At 33.6% G+C, this 22012-nt stretch overlaps 1 protein-coding gene and 1 long non-coding RNA gene across 2 annotated transcripts in view; one reads left to right on the top strand and one right to left on the bottom strand.

Moving 5' to 3' along the window:
• The window catches only part of SCN9A (sodium voltage-gated channel alpha subunit 9), a 183234-nt gene that overhangs the window by 13590 nt on the left and 147632 nt on the right, over positions 1 to 22012 (bottom strand). Inside the window, exons 20-25 of the mRNA XM_049773376.1 lie at positions 20244 to 20417; positions 15572 to 15694; positions 10883 to 11164; positions 9997 to 10050; positions 8877 to 9014; positions 1549 to 1653 (exon numbers count right to left, since the gene is read on the bottom strand). Coding sequence (XP_049629333.1) covers positions 1549 to 1653; positions 8877 to 9014; positions 9997 to 10050; positions 10883 to 11164; positions 15572 to 15694; positions 20244 to 20417 — 876 coding nt within the window. The remainder of the gene's footprint in view (positions 1 to 1548; positions 1654 to 8876; positions 9015 to 9996; positions 10051 to 10882; positions 11165 to 15571; positions 15695 to 20243; positions 20418 to 22012) is intronic.
• LOC126009171 (uncharacterized) overlaps positions 1 to 22012 on the top strand; it is a 111045-nt gene that overhangs the window by 69035 nt on the left and 19998 nt on the right. The window lies entirely within an intron of this gene.

Raw genomic sequence — 22012 nt, 5'->3', positions numbered from 1 at the left:
TGAGAGAGGACTCTGAAAAATTAAATAACATATTTTTTTGGGACTAGAGATGTAGTATAGGGGTTAAGGTGCTTGCCTGTATGTGATTAATTTAAATTATATCCTCAAACCACATGGTCTCTCAAGAAGCTCTGGGTATAGAACTATAGAAATGAAAGTCCTTGAATAAAACTAGGTATAGAGGCCCCTGAGTGACACCAAGGTGGCACTAATAATCTCTAATATACCAAAGTCTAAGCACCATAGATCTTGCATTGAACTAATAGCCAAATTGGCTGAGAATCATGGGCAGAGAGGCAGTTTCTTGACCTCTTGAGTAATATTTGGGATACCCCTTTTTAAATAAAAAATTCACAAATAATATCAAGTTCTCAAATTCCTAGGTTATTACTCAGAAGGGAGACAGTGTGGGAGCTAAAAATTAGTATTTAAAGATGCTGAATGAGCCTCATAAAGTCAACTGCACTATCTTGTAACCTTTGGAATATATGTCTTTTCATAAGACTCTTTGGTAACGTGTATTATGTTAAATATTTGACTGAAAAATACTGTATATAAGTCTTTCTGTTTACTTATAAAGGAACACTGTTTCTGACAGTTTTATTATTCCTTTTAAGCTTAATATGTTTGACTATGTGATAAAATCAAAAGCAGTTCAGTTGCCTTTCTTGCTATACTGTATTATCGAAGATCTAAATGTTAGTATTGCTTTACTGATAGAATCACTACAACATATTAAGTAAAATTTGTCAATAGTACCTTTTATTTTTATTCCCCAAGTGATTGTACTAGAAATAAATTATTTTGCTAATATTAAAGAAAATGCATAACTAGAACTAGATTTTTATGTTTATAGAAAAGTTAAGATGGCTTATTAAAGAATTATAAAAATGAAGTTGTATAGTTATTTATCCAAACTGCAGAGTCAATAACAATGAAAGCAGGCAATTCAAGTCACAATAATCAAACTTACAACTAAGCTTGATAAAGATGCAGGGCGGGGGAAAGTTAGGAGATGAGAACCTAGGCACTAGTGGAGGGAAGTTGACATTTGTGGTTAAGGACTAGTGCTGGAACATAGCATGCTTAAAATTCAACATTACATAACTTAGTAAATAGCTGTCTTAATAAAAATTTGAAAAATATGATCTTATGATATAAAATTTTATTTATTTTTAAACACCTTAACTACAAGGTTGTTCATAATATAGTAAGTATTCTTTTTCTTCAGATAAAGTGGTTCATGTTTGAATTACAGTCATACAATGTACAACAACCTTCACCAGTGCACATTTCCTGTTATCAATGTCCCCAGTTTTCCCCTCATCCTCCTCGATGTCCTCTCCCTTTCCTATCTCTGGAGCGTAGATTTTTCTTCAATTAAAAATGCTGTTTTTAAAAAGTTTTTAAAAAGAATTATGAAAATGTTCAAAATGCACACATGCAATTTAATACTTGTTCAATAAATTAAACAATAAGAATTCATGCTTAATAAATAGTTCTAAGTTAAATAATGATTAAAATAATTAGTAAAATGGTTAGTTTTACCCCTGGCCGTGGTATTGGCTTTTGTGGTTTCTTGGAACCCAGCTTTTTCATTGCATTGTAATATTTCTTCTGTTCTTCAGTCATAAAGATGTCTTGACCTCCAAGGTAAATAACCAAAAAATAAATCTAGTTAAAACCAGAATCATTGTTTAGATATTTCTTTGTTTAATTAAGATAAAGGTTGGAACAACAGTATAGTGAATAGGAGGATACTTGCATGCAGCTGACCTGATTTTCATCCCCAGTACCATAGATAGTCCTCTGAGCCCACTAGGACTAAACCCTGAGTATACTGGCACTAGAAAGCCCTGAGCACTATTGGGGATGACTCCAAACCAAGCAAACAAAATTAAAAAGACTTACATAGAAATTAAATATTTCAATGTGGTTAAGGTAGTTAAAATAACCCTGTCTTCTTGAATTTCTTATATGTAGCTATGTTCTTTTTCATAAAACAATGCACATGTAGACACATGAATTATACAGTAGTCAGAGTAATAGAATAGCAGGTAGGGTGCTTGCTTTGCACATAGCTGACCTTGGTTTGATGCCTGACACCCCATATGATCCCCAAGCCCACCAGGACTGATTTCTGTTTCAGAGCCAAGAATAAGCCACCAAGTGTGGCTCAATAAAAACAAAATAAAGAATTATGTGCAATAATGATCAACTCAATTATTTTTGTCAGGCTAGCTTATATATAAACTATATATTGATATATCATTTTAACCATATGTATTCTATATTCTATTGTTATATATTAAATACTACTAGGAAGAAATGTATAAGGAATACCTTCATTAATGATTTGATTAATATTAAGAACTTTATGCAAAAATGTATAGTACTGTTTAATGAAACCATTAGTTTTATATTTTTATTGAATTTAAAGTGCCATCTTTAATACATATACATATATAAAATACACATCTACACATATTTACATATGTTTTATAATATAGATTTGTGATAAATATATACATAAAACATTTATGTTTGTATGTATTAGTTCAAAATATCTTTTTGAATACCTTAGTTTCTGATAAAAGAATAGTGGAGTTTCAGCATCCAGATACTTTGTTAGCTAAAATATATTGCATATTAGTACTTAATTTTGAGGAAATTGTTAACAATCCAGTGTTCTTGACACTACACACTCTCTAGTTGAATATACAATTTTTAAGTTTCAATGGTTAAAAATATATAATATGTAACTAATATTGTGATCCTTTTCAAACAGTGAAGGCCTAACTTTTTACACAAAGGTTCTCAAGGCACCTATTCTTTTAAGTTCTGTTAATTTCTTAAAACTATCTGTAATTTCCACACTCATGCACAGTGTATATTTATCTATAATAACAGCATTTCAGCTATGGTATAAATTAGTATAATCCATGTCATTAAAAAGTTAAGGCTCTGAAATTCTTTTTGCAGGATGCCTCCAACACAGTTCTCATGGGACATTCCAGTTACTCCTGGTGATACTCCACAGGGGTAGATTAAGTGTGAGCTCAGTGCTATTTCCCTAGTAACTACTTCTGAAATTCTTAAATTAGAAGGTTCTTGACAGAAAGATGATATAGTTATTCCTAATTTACTTGGGCTAGATACGATTATGCTACCTTTTAGATTGCATTTTAAATACTAACATACCATATCTAATTTTCTTGATTTATTATTGGATTGAATATATAAAATTTAGTTTTAGGTTCACATATCTATATGTATATAATATTTACTATAGGCATTACTAAGATGCCTTTCCTTATTTTTTACCACTCTTTTCCATTTTTCAACCTATAAATGCCTTACTTTTCAGCCAGATCACCTTTCTATATTAGATTGTTTGAATACCCTTTCCTAAACTTATTATTTTGTCTTCATGTTATTTCAGCATTATTTTATTATGTTATTTATATTTGACCATATAAATTCTTATTCTTATATAGAGAATACGTTATTTATATAATACTTATATTGCATCTTATGATAATAATGCTTGGAGCAAGTTTTTACATCATTGTCAAAAAAAAATCCCAGTTTCGGGGCTGGAATGGTAGCACAGCCATAGGGCGCTTGCCTTACACGAGGCTGACTCAGGATGGACCTTGGTTTGATCCCCTGCATCTCATATGGCCTCCCAAGCCATGATCAATTTCTGAATGCATAGCCAGGAGTAACCCGAGTTTTACCAGTTGTGGCCCAAAATAAAACCCAAACAAACAAACAAAGCCCAGTTCCTATGTTGCTTACTAATGGGGATGAATAATATATTATATAGAACTTAACAGAAATGTTAGGAAAGTTTTTGACTTATCTTGTTGATTGTCAATTCTGATTGTCAACATGTAAAAAACACCATCCCCCTCACCAGTGCAACATTCCCATCACTAATGTCCCAAATCTCAAATTTCTTAACTGATTTTTTGTTTTTGGCTCACACCTTACTCCTGGCTCTGCGCTCAGAAATTGCTCCTGACAGGCTCGGGAACCATATCCCTATGGCGGGATTCAAACCACTGTCCTGGGAATGTTGTGTGTAAGGCAAATAATCTACTGCTGTGCTATCTTTCCAGCCCAATTTCTTAATTGTTTAAAGGACAAATCATGTAAAAGTAACTATCAATTGAGAAAATGTATGTAAAATAATCAGCATAATGGCACATACATGGCAAGCTTTCAAAATTTGCTAGTTATTTTTCTTAGTTATTAACTTTTCTATTAAGATTTCAGATCCTAAAATCTGAAATAAATTAAAATACTTAAAATAAATTAAAAATAATATTAAATAAAAACAAAATAAAATATAATAGGGGTTGATGTTGCCTAGAATTTACTCATGAATCCACCTCCACTAAGAATTTTCTTTCTTTTTTTTTCTTTTTTCTTTTTTGGTTTTTGGGCGACACCCGGCGGTGCTCAGGGGTCACTTTTGGCTGTCTGCTCAGAAATAGCTCCTGGCAGGCACGGTAGACCATATGGGACACTGGGATTCGAACCAACCACCTTTGGTCCTGGATCAGCTGCTTGCAAGGCAAACGCTGCTGTGCTATCTCTCCGGGCCCCCACTAAGAATTTTCTACAAATATATTACCTACTTTTTCCTTTTATAACTTGAAAACTCATTGAAAACTTGAGTTCTAATATTCACATATATGTATTCTGGTAAATTACTAAAACCATTTCACACATAAACTTATTAGAGTTGAAAATAGTACTAATAAAGAAAATGATGGGAAAAACTAAAGGAGGGTTAGTATTAGGAAGAAGAATAGATAGAGCCATAAACTAAGATGAAAAATTTAAAATTGCGAAGCATTGAGGCAGCATTGTATTGTGGGAAGAATTTAAGTTTAGAAGTCAAAGATACTTTTGGATTCTAATTGATAATGGTCAGTTACATGGTTTAGAGTAAGTTATTTATCCTTTCAAGTTATGAGTTTATACCATGAATCAAAATAAATCACTTTTGATTGCTCTATGGATGGATGAATTCAGATACATAGTGGTTAGAACTTTTATGAAGAAGAGGTGTCAAAAGTTTTGTCTTTATTCATTTTGAATGCCATTTTAGTCTACTATATACACATATAAAGCATATCTATGTTTACTTGTTTTATTATATAGATTTATGTAAACAAATGTAGATCTGTTTATATATACATATATAAATTGAGTGCCCTGTTTTTTTTTTCTCTTCTTAGAGTAGAAAGAAACTAAACCATTCACAAAAGGGCAAAAATAAAAGGTATGATTAGGTTACAAATGAAATACTAAAAAAGTAGGAGGGGATAATAGTAGTTGTCAGTGCTTCTAAATTTAGCCTGACAGTAATGATAATGGTAGCAACTAGTCCCAAATTTCTTCTTCCAGAGGCAATTCTTGTTTGTAATGTTAGCATTTGAAAACAAAGGGGTTCAAACCGTGAAACTATATTTCAACATTGATGCTTCTCTCTCTAGATACATTCAATTCATCTTACAAAGAAAGTGCCAGCAAACATTACATGTGTGCTTATATATTACATATATGTATATAACAATAACTGTTGAAGAATAAATAGAAAATAAAGGAGACTGAAAAATTGCTTTCAATACTAATTACATTATCCAAGACTTTCTTCCTAAAAGCAAAATATATGATAATGTTAGATCAATTTGAATTACAGATCTAAACTGTAATAATTAAATATGGCTCTTAAAGTTACCTTTGTTAAGAGCTGTATTTGGAATGTAAGCAAAATAATATTTATTAAGGGAGTGACATCACCAAGAAGCTGATACAAGAACCTTTTATGCTTGTGCTCCCAAAAGGGAGAAATAACAATTTTCACAGCCTGATAATGAGGTTGAAGGACTTTTGGCATCTCAAAAAAATGCAGGTTCCTGTAAGCTCTACCAGAAAAATAAGATTGCTGTAAGCTCTACCAGGAAAAAAAAAATACAGATTGATATAAGGTCTACCAGGAAAACAAGGTGGAGGTGAGCAAATTCAGTGTGGAGGCACATGCCCTTGGCCCAAGTAAAAATCAAAGTGGAGCAGTTGGGTATTTCATGAGACTATAGGTTTGTAGAGGCAGACAGAGGAGACACTAGGATGACCTACTCTCCTATTCCTGATGTCTTTAGATATGTGATAATTCTGTAAAGAATAATCAGAAAAACAGAGTGTCCAATCTTAGCTATGGCACTCAAGAGTAGAGGGTAAATTTCAGTGCAATACATATAACCAGGTCTCCTCCCAGTACCTGCAAGAGACTGGGCCCTCCAAGTTCTCCCTCATTTTCCTGACATATCCGTTATCATTATTTTCCTGAGTACCTTAGATGGTAATCCTCAACCAAAGCAATTATCATAGGACCACCTACTGTTAAATTAGAATATTAAAAGTTGCTGATTCAGATTCAAACAGAAAAACAGAAGAATATATGAATATTTAAGGCTCCAGATAAAAATGAAAGTAAAACTACATAGACTAAACTAAAAACATTTATTGTTTATAAACAATAAAGAATTCAAAAACTAATCATAAAGATGCTCAGCGATATAGAAAGCTCAAAAAAGTAATTCTGTGTTCTCAGAGGTAAATTTAATGCAAAATATTTAATTAGAAACTAATTTAGGATGTGAAAAACTCAATACATAAAATCAATAATTCTTTAGAAATCTGTAAAAGCAGAAAAGACTGAATAAAGGAAAAGATCATTCAGTTCAGGTTAGGAAATCTAGTTAGAAGGGTGATATATAATTTTTGTTTTGGTTTTTGGGCCACACCCGGCGGTGCTCAGGGGTTACTCCTGGCTGTCTGCTCAGAAATAGCTTCTGGCAGGCACGGGGGACCATATGGGACACCGGGATTCGAACCAACCACCTTTGGTCCTGGATTGGCTGCTTGCAAGGCAAACGCCGCTGTGCTATCTCTCCGGGCCCCGTGAGATATAATTTTTAAGAGAAATAAATAGCTTTAGCACAGCTGTAGGGTATTTGCCTTGCATTCAACCTATGAGGGATGGAACTGGGTCAATCCCCGGCATCCCATATGATTCCCCAAGCCTGCCAGGAACTATTTCTGAGCTCAGAACCAGGAGTAACTCCTGAGCGCTGCTGAGTGTGGCCCAAAAAACAAAATAAAAATCAATAAATAAAGAGAGAAATAATAATTTTTATATAACAAATAGTTTCACATATGGCTAATATGTGTGGGGACTTAAGAGTTATTTCCATTTCCTCTTTGCAGCATTGTCAGTGGTCTGGTCGTTGTACCACACTGTTTATATGGCCCAAGCACCCAACCAGTAGGGCAAGACTATCTGGGAATGGACCTGATTCCCAGACTGTTGGGTGAAAAATCTACTAAAAAATGCTACCAGTAAAAAACAATATAGGATTATCATAAGTATCTTAGAAGGTGAAGAGGATACAAAAAGAATAGTGGACTTATTCAAAGACATGAAAATCTTCCCAAACTTGGGGACTAAAATGAATTTGTATCACCAGGAAAATTACAGAACACACACCCACACATAAGGCCTGAATTAATTAAATTATCAAGAGTCCAAGATAATCTTCAAGGAGCTATGGAGGAAAGCAGATAATTCACAAAATTTTCCCATCTCTATGTTAAATTGTTATGTTATGTTATGTTATGTTGTTATGTTGTGTTTTGTTATGTTATGGAGTGAGTGAATGTTATGGAGTAAATTCTGTGTTTTCCAAATTCAGAAGACAAAATTTATAATAAGATGGTTGATAATTACTAATGAGAGATGCTGTTGGTGGTTATAATTGATAATCTGGGCTAAATGATATACTTGCAACAAGATATGTTGATGTTTCCAAGTCTTCATATCACAGAATGGTCTTGTTTTGAGATAATGTCATTGCAATGTTAAAAACTAAAGCCAGATCACACCAGAATAGAGTGAGTCCTTAATTCAATAGATCTGGTTCATATAAGAGGAGGAGAAATACAAAAAGAACACCATGTGATAGGAGCAATGACGAAGTTTTACTACTACAGGCAAAGTAATGTTTGAACAACAAAAAGCTAAAAGATGCAAGAAAGGAACATACTAGAGATCATGGTGCTACTACCATGCATCCAGCCTTCAGAACTGTGACAGAATTAATTTCTGATGTGTGAAGCTACTCAGTTTGTGGAATTTGCTTATGACAACTCAAAAAATACAGTTTATTTAAAGGTTAATTAAACAAAACTCTCATGGGAGTTCTGACTTGCAAAAATACATCTTAATTTCCAACCTATCATTTCTTCTGCTATAATGTAAACTCCAAATCTCAGAACCTTATCTTACATTGTTCTTGAAAGCTAGCCCATTATATACTAACCAGGATGATACATATGTTAAGTACTATTTGCTTAAAACAAATCATAAATATTTCTTATTGAAATTTTACAGAGAACACTGGGAAAACAGAACTGTTGTCTTTTTTTAATAATTATGATTTAAAAGTTAATTTTTTTTTTTTTTGGTTTTTGGGCCACACCCGGTGACGCTCAGGGGTTACTCCTGGCTATGTGCTCAGAAGTTGCTCCTGGCTCGGGGGACCATATGGGACACCGGGGGATTGAACCGCGGTTCGTCCAAGGCTAGCGCAGGCAAGGCAGGCACCTTACCTTTAGCGCCACCGCCCGGCCCCAAAAGTTAATTATTTTCTATTAAGTGGCAAACTAAATTAAACACCCATAAAGATATACTGAATAATTATTTGATAAATACTTTATAAATGATAATTAAAATTAATATCAACTTGAATTGTATGATATGCTAGGAAGGTGCTTTTTAGTTAAAAAATTGCAATACTTATCTTCTTTTTCTGTTGATTGAAATTATCTATGATGACACCAATGAACAAATTCAAAGTGAAGAATGAACCAAAGATAATAAAGATGACAAAGTAAAGATACATGTAGAGATTGTATTCATATATGGGCTGCTTGTCTACCTATAAAATGAACAAAAATGATATTGTATGTTTGTAGTAACATTCAACATTTTGTTTTACATGCAGTTTTCAAGGTAATTTAAACAATACTATTCTAGGTAAACAGAATGAAGGATAAAATATTTTTTTCAAAATTATGAACAATAAATTAATGTCACATGTTTAAAAAGTTCATAAATGTAATGTTAAAATGACAACAAATAAATATGTAGTTCATATTCTTAGATTAATAGCAAACTTTAGTAATTAAATGATGTAAATACATATTTTATTTATAAAAAACATAAAAAATGATCCCCATAATATAAATTTTGCTGATTTATTTTACAAACATATTATTTAAAAATATAACTGTACTCACTAGATTGTTGGATAATATAATCTTGCCAGTAGTGTTCATATGTACTTTATATGTAACTTATTGAAATAAATTCTCTGAGTCACTTTAATATTAAAAATAATGAAATTTGGGACAGAACAATAGTTCAGGCCCAAGTTGTGTGCAACAGACCTGTATGCAAAATTATTGGCACCTTATATGGTCTCCAGAGCAGCTCCAGGACAAATTCTTGAGTGCAAAGCCAGATCATCATTGGGTGTGGCACGAAAGCTAATTAAAAAAAATAACAACCTCCAAACAATAAACACTATAAAATGTAACTTTATTTTTATTTTGCTGAGAAAATATTTACAGACCTCTATCATTCTAGTTAGATATGCTAAACAGCTACATGGGATAGGTATTGAGTTTTCTTTTTTTAGATTAAAAGGCCCAGAGAAGTTAACTTGCTCAGCAGTTTTAGAGCTTCTATATTGTGGCAGAGCAGTTATATTTTCAAATGATGTATAACTAACCATTAGGCTACTACTAAGTGGAAGTGACTCATTGTATGTCTGTATATCAAAGACTTCTTAGATTTAGTTACTATTGAAAAACTAAACGATGGAGCCTAAGAAATAGGTCTAGTTTTATGGTACTTACATTAACAGAATCAACTGCTGCATACATAATATCCATCCATCCCTTAAATGTAGCCTGTAAATATAGCATTTATAGATTCTGAATATAAACTCATACTCTGATCAACCATAAATATAGTGTGATTAATGTTATAAAGTTTGCTAAGTGATCCAAAAATTATCAAATTTTATTATATTTCAAACTATCAATGTAATAGAAAGATGTTCATAAGGATAAAGAGGACAGATAATTAAGTCACATCATATATCTCTAAAGTAACATGAAAGTATTTCCAGACTTATATAAGGGCTTATTAATTTTACACAAAACTTATATTTTTTCTAGTAGAATAGGGGAAAATTTTATACATACTGTAGGAAATTAAATTTCCCCACTAAGGATTCTTAAGGTTATACTGGAAAGTCCCTCTCCTATGTAGTTTTGCAAAAATTTCAGCCTGAAAATTACTACACATTTTTTTAGCAAAATTTATACAGTGCAATTATTGGCTGTTTTTTTTTTGTATGGAGGAATTACACCAATAATTTATGTATGGATAAATAACCATGTCAAATGCTCTGAATCTAAGCACTTGATTGCAAGTCGATATCTGAGTGTTCTAAGAAAGAGTAAGCCCATTTTTTAATTTTTATTGGGTTCACACATAGCGGGCTCAGACCAGGTGGTACATCTGCTAGATATACCCAGGGAGAGAAAGATATACCTGCTAGTTATACCTGGGAGAGAAAGATGCACTGCCAGCAATCAAATTAAGGATCTCACTAATATTAAGAATGTGATTATCACATTCTTCATACATTCTTCATATTCTGTAACACATACTTCTGCATTCTCCACAAAAATGGCCACGACAGTCTAAAGAATTTATTAAAGTGTGGTCACTTACAACTTGTAGCAGGGACAGGTAGCCCAATCCAACATTATCGAAGTTCACTTTCAGGTTTTTCCATCGCACATTTTGACTAACATTTATAAGAGCAAGACACTCAGAACGATTTTCAACTTGATGTTTAAGAAACCGTGACCCATCTGTAGTGTTCACACACTCATAGAACTTGCCAGCAAATAAGTTCACTCCCATGATGCTAAATATTAGCCAGAATATAAGACACACAAGCAGCACATTCATGATGGAAGGAATTGCACCAATGAGTGCATTCACAACCACCTAGTGTTCAAGAGAAAGAAAAGGATGATTAGGAATCCTACAAAGTCCTAAATAAGCAGCATCAACATAATACAGTTAGACTATTGTTAGAATGGAAGAAATTAGAAAAGCCTTCTTAAGACATATATTTGCTGACTGCCCATTATAAGCTCAGCACTGAGCAGAGCCATACAAAAGAAACAGGAACCCTGTGAGCAATAATTTTACAAAAGTACATGATGAACCCACAATGAAATTAACAAAAAATGAAACAAAATAGCTAAGATGCATGATAGAATTAAACAAAAATAAAATCCAAAGAACAAAAACCTGATGTGTATAAGGTGAAGTCAGAAAAGCTGCATGATCTAGAAAAGAAAAAAATTTGTAAACATAAATATTAAAAACATACATTTAAAAGTTCATCGTATTAGAATCACCAGTGTCAAAAGTTCTACACAAAGAAATTACTATTGTATATAAACTGGAGTTAATATTTGGAGATTTTTCCAATTTTGAGTGGTGGTTTCCAGGAGTATAGACCATAATTATCAGCCCTAAATTTTGTGATTAGAAGTTTGGTGGAGTTTTTTTGTATGTGGGTATGTGTGATTTGTTTTGTGTTTAGAAGTCATTCCTGGAAGTGCTCAGGGACCACGTGCAGTGCCAGGGAGCAAATCACTGTGGCTACGCTCCAAATAAGTGCCTTCCCCTATACTAGCTCTACAACCCAAGACTGATTATTTCTTTTCAGTGGTGTGTGCCCTATAATTTAGCTGGTTGTTGTATAATATGGGATGAGAGATAGCGATATCAAATCCAAATTTTAGAATTTAGTTTTCACACTTGCAGAATAAGAATAATTTTTAAAAATATATCACTCTAACCTAAAATTATTTTACATACATATTATTTTAATAAATGTATTTATAATGTCCTCAGAAAAAATTGAAATATAATTTATCTTAAATACTTCTATTGATACTGTTTACCATTTTATCTGCACTGGTTACTAGTGTCTCCAGTTTTAACTTGAATATATTACATCAGTTTTTCTTAATTAGCTCATCCTTTAAAAATTTACCAATTTTCTTATACTTCAAGAGTATTTTCTTTTTTAATGTAAATATGTTAAAATTAACCTAATTTATTAAATAAAATGTATTGTTCCCTCCTTTTTCTCATATAGAATTTATTATGATGTTAATATGACATCTGACAACCTTCAAGTCTAGAGTAGGTACTGGCATACATTTCTTAAATATTTAGACTTTGAAAGTTATATGATCTCTTTTGCAACTATTCAGTTTGCAACTGTAGCAAATGCTAAATATAAATAAGAAGACATGATAGAGATCATAAATCCCACTTTACAAAATAAGAAAATAGATTTTGGCTTGTTGACCTCAATCCAGTATAATGGTTATTATCGAAGAGGTTTTTATGTGGGTATTATATGGGTATACTATACTTATCGACATAATATATACTTATTTATATTTAATGAATATTAAAATAATAAAATGTAATAAATATAATAAAATAAAATAGATAAAATATAAAATAATAAATAAATTTAAATTTACACTGTACATGATTCTTAAAGGATTAGAAAAATCAGGAGCAGAGAATAACAAAGTGGTAAGTCTAGGACAGCCTATTTTTAATTTTTTAAATTTTGATCACTGTAAAATAGTTACAGAGTTGTTCATAATTCAGTTTCAGTTACATAATGTAAAACACCCATCCCTTCACCAGGGCACATTTCCTGCCACCAATATTTCCAGTTTGCTTACCACTCTCCTCTGGACTCCCCCACTGTCTGCCTCTATGGCAGACATTCTCTCTCTCTCTCTCTCTCTCTCTCTCTCTCTCTCTCTCTCTCTCTCTCTCTCTCTTCTGTCTCCGCCTTTATCTTTCCTTCCCTCATTTTCTCTCTCCCCCTTTTTCTATCCTTGATCCTTTCTCTCTCCTCTCTCACTTTTCTCTCTCCTTTTCTTTCTTTCTCAAGGCAGCCTATTTTGAATTATTTATTTACTGCTAACCACTCCACATAGCTTATCATTTTGACACGATTGTTCTAGGCATTGTTCAAACAAGGCTTCAACACAGCAATGTGCTCCTCTACTGTCTAGTGTCCCTGCCTAGAATGCCTGTCTGTGTGTGACTTATCTATCAGTGGTAATTGTTCTTTCATAACACCAGTGTCAGCAACTGGTGAAACCTTCACAGCTTCCCTAGGCAGCTACCTCCACTTCCCTGTTCCTGTGGCATTTATCACTTACTCTGATAGTAGATGTCACAGTACAATTTACTGTTTTCCTGTCTGTCTCATCATGACCCTTGTGGCTGCTCACTCCTGAGGGATTAGTATCTAATCATCATTGTATTCTTCATAGACAAAAATGATGGAGTTGGGGGTTAAAATGTTTCTTAAAAGAATGTGAGTCAGGCATCTATGGAAGTCTTTTGCTCAGATAAGATGCCATTTAAGAAAGACAACTTTAGGAGCCTCAAGACTTAAAGAATTTTAAATACAAAAGAATAAAATATTATTTATTCTTCAAAACACCACTAAAGAATAAATAACTCTTTCTCTCTCACATAGTTAATGAATTATAAGTTGTCCTCCAAATACATAGAAATATTTTCCTGCATCCAATTTACTGGTTTTATAGAAAACTAAACAAAGAAAAGAAGTGTCAAGTAATAAAACTGATTCAGAAGGAGTATAATTATAGAAGTAAGTATGTTGTTTTGTTTTTGCTTTTGGGCCACACCCAGTGACGCTCAGGGGTTACTCCTGGCTATGCGCTCAGAAATCTCTCCTGGCTTGGGGAACCATATGGGACACTGGGGGATCAAACCATAGTCTGTCATAGGCTAGCACAGGCAAGGCAGATACCTTACCGCTTTCACCACCGCACAGGCCTCATATTCTTTTTTTTTTTTTGGTTTTTGGGCCACACCCGGTGACGCTCAGGGGTTACTCCTGGCTATGCGCTCAGAAGTCGCTCCTGGCTTGGGGGACCATATGGGACGCCGGGGGATCGAACCGTGGTCCGTCCTAGGGTAGCGCAGGTAAGGCAGGCACCTTACCTTTAGCGCCACCGCCCGGCCCCAGGCCTCATATTCTTGATGAAAATAAACTATACTGTATTTTGGAATCACAGGACTAAGCCCCAAGTTATTATTAGATTATAGTCTCATACCATCAAAGCAAATAATATCCATAAATTCGAATATTATCTTTCTGGACAAAAGTGCAAGTTTTTAGCTCTCTAGCTAAAAATTAAATAAAAAATTTAAATTGTACTCAAAAAATTACTTTTGCTATAAACATGATTTTTTTAAAGTCATAATGTATAGAGGCAGTACATATGACCATAATATCAGCAGGCATAAGAATGAAGACTATTAAACTAAACTGTCTAAGATTCACCTGAAATTTCAGATGAATCCTGTCTCAGAAATTATGATTTAGTATGTTGGGTTAAAGCCTGGGATTTTTTCTCTCTAGTAAGTTTGTCAGATGATGCCAGTAGATATTACTAAAAAAACTAGAGAGCTAAACTTATCTGTATGCCTATATGTTCAGAGATTACAAGTAGAGAAGCAATTAACTGTATAAATAAGTTCATAGGGGATATCATGGTTATGCCTGGTAGACAGATAAGGTACACTTTTTCTGTTATATTGTTAGTTTTGAGGCAAGCCAAGGAAGATCATCACATGCTAGAGAACAGCAGAGATGTGAAAAAGCAGACATAAAATTGGAAAGGAATTAAGAAGAGCACCACATGAGATATGAAGTAACCAGAAAAAATAACTGGTTGTCCTCCCTCTATTTTAAAAAAGAGTGGTAGGTTTAATATAGCTCTTAAGGCTAGGCTGTTAGAAGTCATTTATCTTATCTTGTTTGTAATATCTTCAGGAATAATGTAGCCTAGTACAAATTAAGAAAATTCTCAGATTTAGTCTTCTAAATATAGTATAAGGGTGAAATTAACAGTAACCTGATGTTGCTTTAAGACCCTAACTTATGACCCTATCCAGAATAGCATCTTAAAAAATTTTGAGCATCTTATATAGATCTATTCTAAAGACTTGTACATGAAAAGTTATGTCCATGCTAGTAGCAGCCCTTTAAACTGAATTTCCTGATTAAAGGAAGGTTTTCCTTTAAAAAAGAGAGAAATCACTTATTTAAATCATTAAAGAAATATTATATAGAGTATAACAATAATTGATTTCTTATTTATTAAAGCAGTCTAAACCAGATTTCTATGTGTATGTACACATGCATACAATTACCTAAGTCTACACAATGTAGTAGTTATAGAAATATAAATGCCATAACGTCTATACATAATTTTTTCATATTTTATATTTTATTAACAATAAGAATATTAATGTAAGTTTTCTTACCCTCATGCCTTCAAATCTAGATAAAGCTCTTAATGGTCTTAAAGCCCTCAGGGTCCGAAGGGATTTAATGGGGCCAAGATCAGAATAACCAAGAGTGTTTGCAACTAAAGTAACCAAGGAAACCTACAAAATATAAAATTTTCATTAGCTATTGCAATAGAACAGCAAAACATAAAATGAAAAAGTCAGTTCAAAAGATCACTGAGAAGCTCAACAAAAACAATATTTTCTGCATCAAGATATATAGTTATTACCTAAAAACTTTTAAAGTAATTTTGACTAAAAAATAAGAGGGCCAGAATACAATGTATAAAGCGTTTGCCTTTCGTATGGTGGATATAGATTCGATTTCTTGCACCCCTTATGGTCCCTAAGCTCCACCAAGAGTAAATCCTAAGCACCATGAAGTATAGCCCAAAACAAACAAAAAGTAAAGTGGGTAATTAGATTTTTTAAAAATGTATGGGGCCGGGCGGTGGCGCTGGAGGTAAGGTGCCTGCCTTGCCTGCGCTAGCCCAGGACGGACCGCGGTTCGATCCCCCGGCGTCCCATATGGTCCCCCAAGCCAGGAGCGACTTCTGAGCGCATAGCCAGGAGTAACCCCTGAGCGTCACCGGGTGTGGCCCAAAAACCAAAAAAAAAAAAAAAAAAAAAAAAAAAGATTTTTTAAAAATGTAAATGAAAATACATGTTTTTTCATACATTTTAAGACAAGGAGGAGTCAGAGTGGTGGCGTAAGCTGTAAGGTGTCTGCTGTGCGCATGCTAGCCTAGGACGAACCAAGGTTCAATTTTCTGGTGTCCCATATGGTCCCCCAAACAAGGAGCGATTTCTGAGCGCATAGCCAGGAGTCAGGAGTAACCCCTGAGCATCATTGGGTGTGTCCCAAAAACCAAAAGAAAAAAAAAGACAATGATTATGGCTTCTTTAATATAATTTGAATATATATTTAGAGTAGCTGTCAAAATTTCCATTGAATTAAAACCAAAGACATAACAAAGTGTGTAACTCTGAAGCTAAAGGTGGTCATACATCTTCTTGAAAATATAATATTGAAAGATAGAAGTTATGAATTAAAAACAGTTTTTAAATAATAAAATTAGGATAGAATTTTATATATTATTAAATTATATATCTACTATTGAAGTCAGGACATTAGTTCAGCAGTTATATGTTGTATGTATATATATATAAAACATAAGTATAAAATGTACTAGATGTGTGTCTGTGTAAAAAGTAGAGAGTTCTCTAAGAATGAATTGATAATGTATGTTGTACCATTAATTCATGTTTGAATTCTCTGAACTTCATAAGCTCTATACTGATCTCTTTCTTACTTTATAAAAGTGCTCATATACTTATTTTCACTTTATTAGAAATAAAATATATATAGGGCCAAAGAAGTGGTACAGTGAGTAGTATGTTTGACTTCTATGCTTTCCCAAGTTCGATCTGTGCTATACTAATGGTCTGCAGGTCTGCTAAAAATGATCTTTGAGTACAGAGCCACGATTAATCCCTGAGCACCACTGAGTAGGCCCCCAACCTGATGATGATAATGATGATGATGATGATGATGATGATGATGATGATGATGATAGTAATAATAATAATAAAAGTAAAGAGAAGCTGTCATAGATTTTCTATCATCTAAGTACTTAAAAGTTCTTGAAATGTTTGTTTGTTTGATTTGTTTTTGGGCCACACTCAGCAGCGCTTAGGGTTACTCCGTTCTCTGGGTTCAGGAATCGCTCCTGGTAGCGAGACCATATGGGATGCTGGGGATCAAACCTGGTTGGCCGGGCTGGCAAGATAGCTTGGAGGTAAGGCATTTGCCTTCCATGCAGAAGGACAATGCCTTCCAGGAGTAACCCCTAAGCGCTGCCGGGTGTGACCCCAAAACCAAAACAAACTACCAAACCAAACAAACAAACCTGGTTGGCCACACACAAGGCCGGTGTTGCTAAAGCTTTGGCCCCGATTTTTTGAATTTACTGTATAAAATTTAATTTTCTTTGTTTTGGGACCACATGCAACTGTACTATTAATTCTGTTCTCAAGGATTGCTTCTGGTGGGCACAAGGGACCATACTGAGTGCCACAGATTGAATGACGTTGGGTACATGCAAAGAAAGTGCCCTAGCCACTATACTATCAATCTGGGCCCAATTGTTATATGGAAATTTTAATGGCTGTTTCTGTGCTTCACTGGCACTCTAGAGAAAAATGATGAATTAAATGTCTGAAATGAAGAAAGCGGTTATGACTCATGTGGATTTTCTCATTACTCTGATTGAGATGAAGATTTTGAATTAACATGTTTATTCTTAACACTCTTTTGGGCTTTAGAGTCACAACTTTTATGTAGACTTGAGATCTTATCAGGCAACCTAATATATCCTTCATCCATTCTCTTTTATTTTATAATTTTATAATATAAAAATTAATATTTGTTCTTTAATTTGTGGTTTGGCCCTTTTAATTTCCACTGATATTTGATATTTATTTTTATATTATTATTATTTTATTTGGGGATCACACCCAGCAGTGCTAAGAGCTAATAACTCTTGATTCTGAGCTCAGAAATTACTCCTATAATCTGTAGTTCCATGAGTCAAATCTAGGTTGGCTGCATGCAAAGTATTTGTCCTATATGCTGTGACCTTTCTGGTTTTTTATTTTATTTATTTATTTTTGGTCTAATAGAAATAATACTCAATGCTTATATTTATTTAAAATATATATGTTCATCTCTGATTAAAAACACATGAGAGAATAAGTCATAAATTTTAGAATCATATATTTACATTGGAGGATTCTTTTAGTCTGAAACTATATTTCTACTAATTACATTAGGTAACTATAAACATAAGTCTCTGACTTCTAAATACAAACAAAATTTAAGATATATAATAACTAGAAGTTTGTTTTTTTTGTTTTTTTGGGCCACACCGGCAGTGCGCAGGGTCACTCCTGGCTGTCTGCTCAGAAATAGCTGCCAACCACCTTTGGTCCTGGATCATCTGCTTGCAAGGCAAATGCCACTGTGCTATCTCTCCGTAATAACTAGAAGTTTTAGAAGAAACTTTTTAGTAAAAATAAATACTCTTTTAAAACACTCTTAAACTACTCTCCCAAAATGCTAAATAGTTAAAAAAAAAAGCATAATATTTTAACATAGTGGGACATATACAAGAACAATAGACATATAAAAAATAAAGATAACCAATAAATAGTAGGCATTTACAAACCAAAAGAAAAATAGAATACCACTACACATCATCATCATCATCATCATCATCATCATCATAGTAAATGTTGGGACGTGTGGAGGAAAAGGAACTTCTTTTTTTGTTTGTTTGTTTTTTTGGGTCACAACTGGCAGCCCTCAGGGGTTACTCCTGGCTCTCTGCTCAGAAATTCCTCCTGGTAGGTTTGGGGGACCATATGGGGTTCCAGGATTTGAACCACCGTCCTTTTGCATGCAAGGCAAATGCCCTTACCTCCAGGCTATCTCTCCAGCCTGGAAAAGGAACTCTTATGCAGATTGTTGGGAATGTAAATTGCATAGTTATTTTAGAAAATAGCATGCATTTCTAAAGAAGCTAAAAGTAGAGCTACTATTTAACTATCTACTTCTTCTGTGTCTATGTCCAAAGAATATTAATATATTAATTTTAAAATATGTTATAAAACTACCTGTAAACAAAATGGTATATCCACTACAATGTTTATCACAGCATTATTTGTAATATCTAAGGAAAATGACCAAGGTTTCCTTAGCAGATGACTGGATCATGATGCACAAACACATATATGCATATACAAAACAAAGTAAGAAAATAGATAATATCAACTGATAGAATTGTGGTGCTAAATAAAAATTGAGTACTTATTGGGGATAAGTAGATGAGGAGATTTTGGGCCTGATGGTGATTTGAGAAGTTAACTGTATACATAAAGAACATAAATAAATGGACCTGAAAAGATAGTTCAACTGGTAGGACACTTGTCTTGCACTGGGTTCAATTCCTGATATCCCATAAAGTGTGTTATGAGGATTTATCCCTAGCATGAAACCAGGAATAACACTTGAGTACTGGTGATTATGGTCAAAAACAAAACAAAACAAAACAAAATCTCTCCAAAGCATAATATCAAGACCACTGTAATATAAATACATTACTCAACTATAATGCATTAAAAAATAAAAATAGGTCTTGAAGCAATAGTAAGGAGATAATACTCTTACAATGCATGCAACTGATAGGAGTTTGATCCCAGTATAATTCCTCAAAACCAAGCAGGAATGACCTCAGTGCAAATCCAGGAGTAAGAACTAAGCAGCTCTGGTTGTAGCCAAAAATTAAAAAAGGGGGGGCGGAGTGATAGTGCAGCAGTAGGGCATTTTCCTTGCATGCAGCTGACCCAGGAGGGACCTGGGGTCAATCCCCACCATTCCATATAATCCCCCAAACCGGGAGCCATTTTTGAGTGCATAACCAGGAGTAGCTCCTGAGCATCACCGGGTGTAGCCCAAAACAAAGCAAAACAAAACAAAAGAAAAACAATAATAATGATAAAAAATTAAAATAAAACTAACATTTTAAAATAGAGTTTTTATACTACAATAATTAGGTAAAGTATCTAAAATTTACTCAAAATTACCTACATCAACAATCAAGAAATCCAGCCAACACCAGGCATTGGTGAAGTATGTTTTATAACCATATGCTATCCATTTCAGAAGCATTTCCAAAATAAATATGTAAGTGAATATCTTGTCAGCATACTCAAGGACAATCTTAATGGTTTTTTTCTTTTCAATATATATATCTTCAAAAGCCTGTGGAAGTATTATTCAAATGTCAGTCCATGTATAACTTAAAGCTTATGATTCTGGTAACACAAGAAACACAAATTTATACTAGATAATCCATGGTAATATATTAGTTAACTTCTTCTAGCTCAAGCCCTTTATAGTAAGATGGAAGGAAAAATAAGACATGGTTCAGGGATCTTGTAACTCTCTCCAGTCATTCTACCTTTATTGAAGGTGTTAGTACATGTACAAGAGAAATAAATTTATCATATTATCACCCTGAAACTAATGTCTATTTTCTCTTATTACAAAATGCAGTATGATTATGATATCCTTTATCTTTGTCACAATATTTCGGGACACTACCATATTACCTGTATTTACTTCCTTTACGCAGCACATACTAAAATTTGAATTTCAATATTACTTAAAATTATGAATTTGCTGAGGTTAAATTATTTTTAAAAGAATGCAATGTAAGTTTTTTTTTTTTTTTTATATTTGGGGCCCACTCCATGCCCATCATCAAAGTGTCAAACTCACCACATTCCAGAGACCTTTCCCTTCCTATGCTCCTTCCTACTTTAGGTAGTCTTTGTTCTCTCAGAAACTATTGTTTCTTTTATATTTTAATTGGGTATTGACTATTCAATTGAAATTGAATACATTCAATTTCTTGAATACCTTTTAATTTCTTTTTTTAATTTATTATATTTAAACACCTTGATTACATACATGATTGTGTTTGGGTTTCAGTCATGTAAAGAACACCCCCCATCACCAGTGCAACATTCCCATCACCAATGTCCCAAGTCTCCCTCCTCCCCACCCGACCCCCCGCCTATACTCTAAACAGGCTCTCCATTTCCTTCATACATTCTATTAGGACAGTTCAAAATGTAGTTATTTCTCTAACTAAACTCATCACTATTTGTGGTGAGCTTCCTGAGGTGAGCTGGAACTTCCAGCTCTTTTCTCTTTTGTGTCTGAAAATTATTATTGCAAGAATGTCTTTCATTTTTCTTAAAATCCATAGATGAGTGAGACCATTCTGCGTTTCTCTCTCTCTGACTTATTTCATAATAGATTCCGTGTACATCCATGTATAGGAAAATTTCATGACTTCATCTCTCCTGACAGCTGCATAATATTCCATTGTGCATATGTACCACAGTTTCTTTAGCCATTCGTCTGTTGAAGGGCATCTTGGTTGTTTCCAGAGTCTTGCTATGGTAAATAGTGCTGCAATGAATATAGGTGTAAGGAAGGGGTTTTTGTATTGTATTTTTATATTCCTAGGGTATATTCCTAGGAGTGTTATAGCTGGATCGTATGGGAGCTCGATTTCCAGTTTTTGGAGGAATTTCCATATTGCTTTCCATAAAGGTTGAACTAGACGGCATTCCCACCAGCAGTGGATAAGAGTTCCTTTCTCTCCACATCCCCGCCAACACTGTTTATTCTCATTCTTTGTGATGTGTGCCATTCTCTGGTGTGAGGTGGTATCTCATCGTTGTTTTGATTTGCATTTCCCTGATGATTAGTGATGTGGAGCACTTTTTCATGTGTCTTTTGGCCATTTGTATTTCTTCTTTGTCAAAGTGTCTGTTCATTTCTTC

This window comes from Suncus etruscus, chromosome 5 (genome assembly GCF_024139225.1).
Source record: "Suncus etruscus isolate mSunEtr1 chromosome 5, mSunEtr1.pri.cur, whole genome shotgun sequence".
Taxonomy (NCBI): domain Eukaryota; kingdom Metazoa; phylum Chordata; class Mammalia; order Eulipotyphla; family Soricidae; genus Suncus; species Suncus etruscus.
The sequence above is the reverse complement of the archived record's forward strand: the minus strand, read 5'-3'. Positions and strand labels throughout refer to the sequence as shown.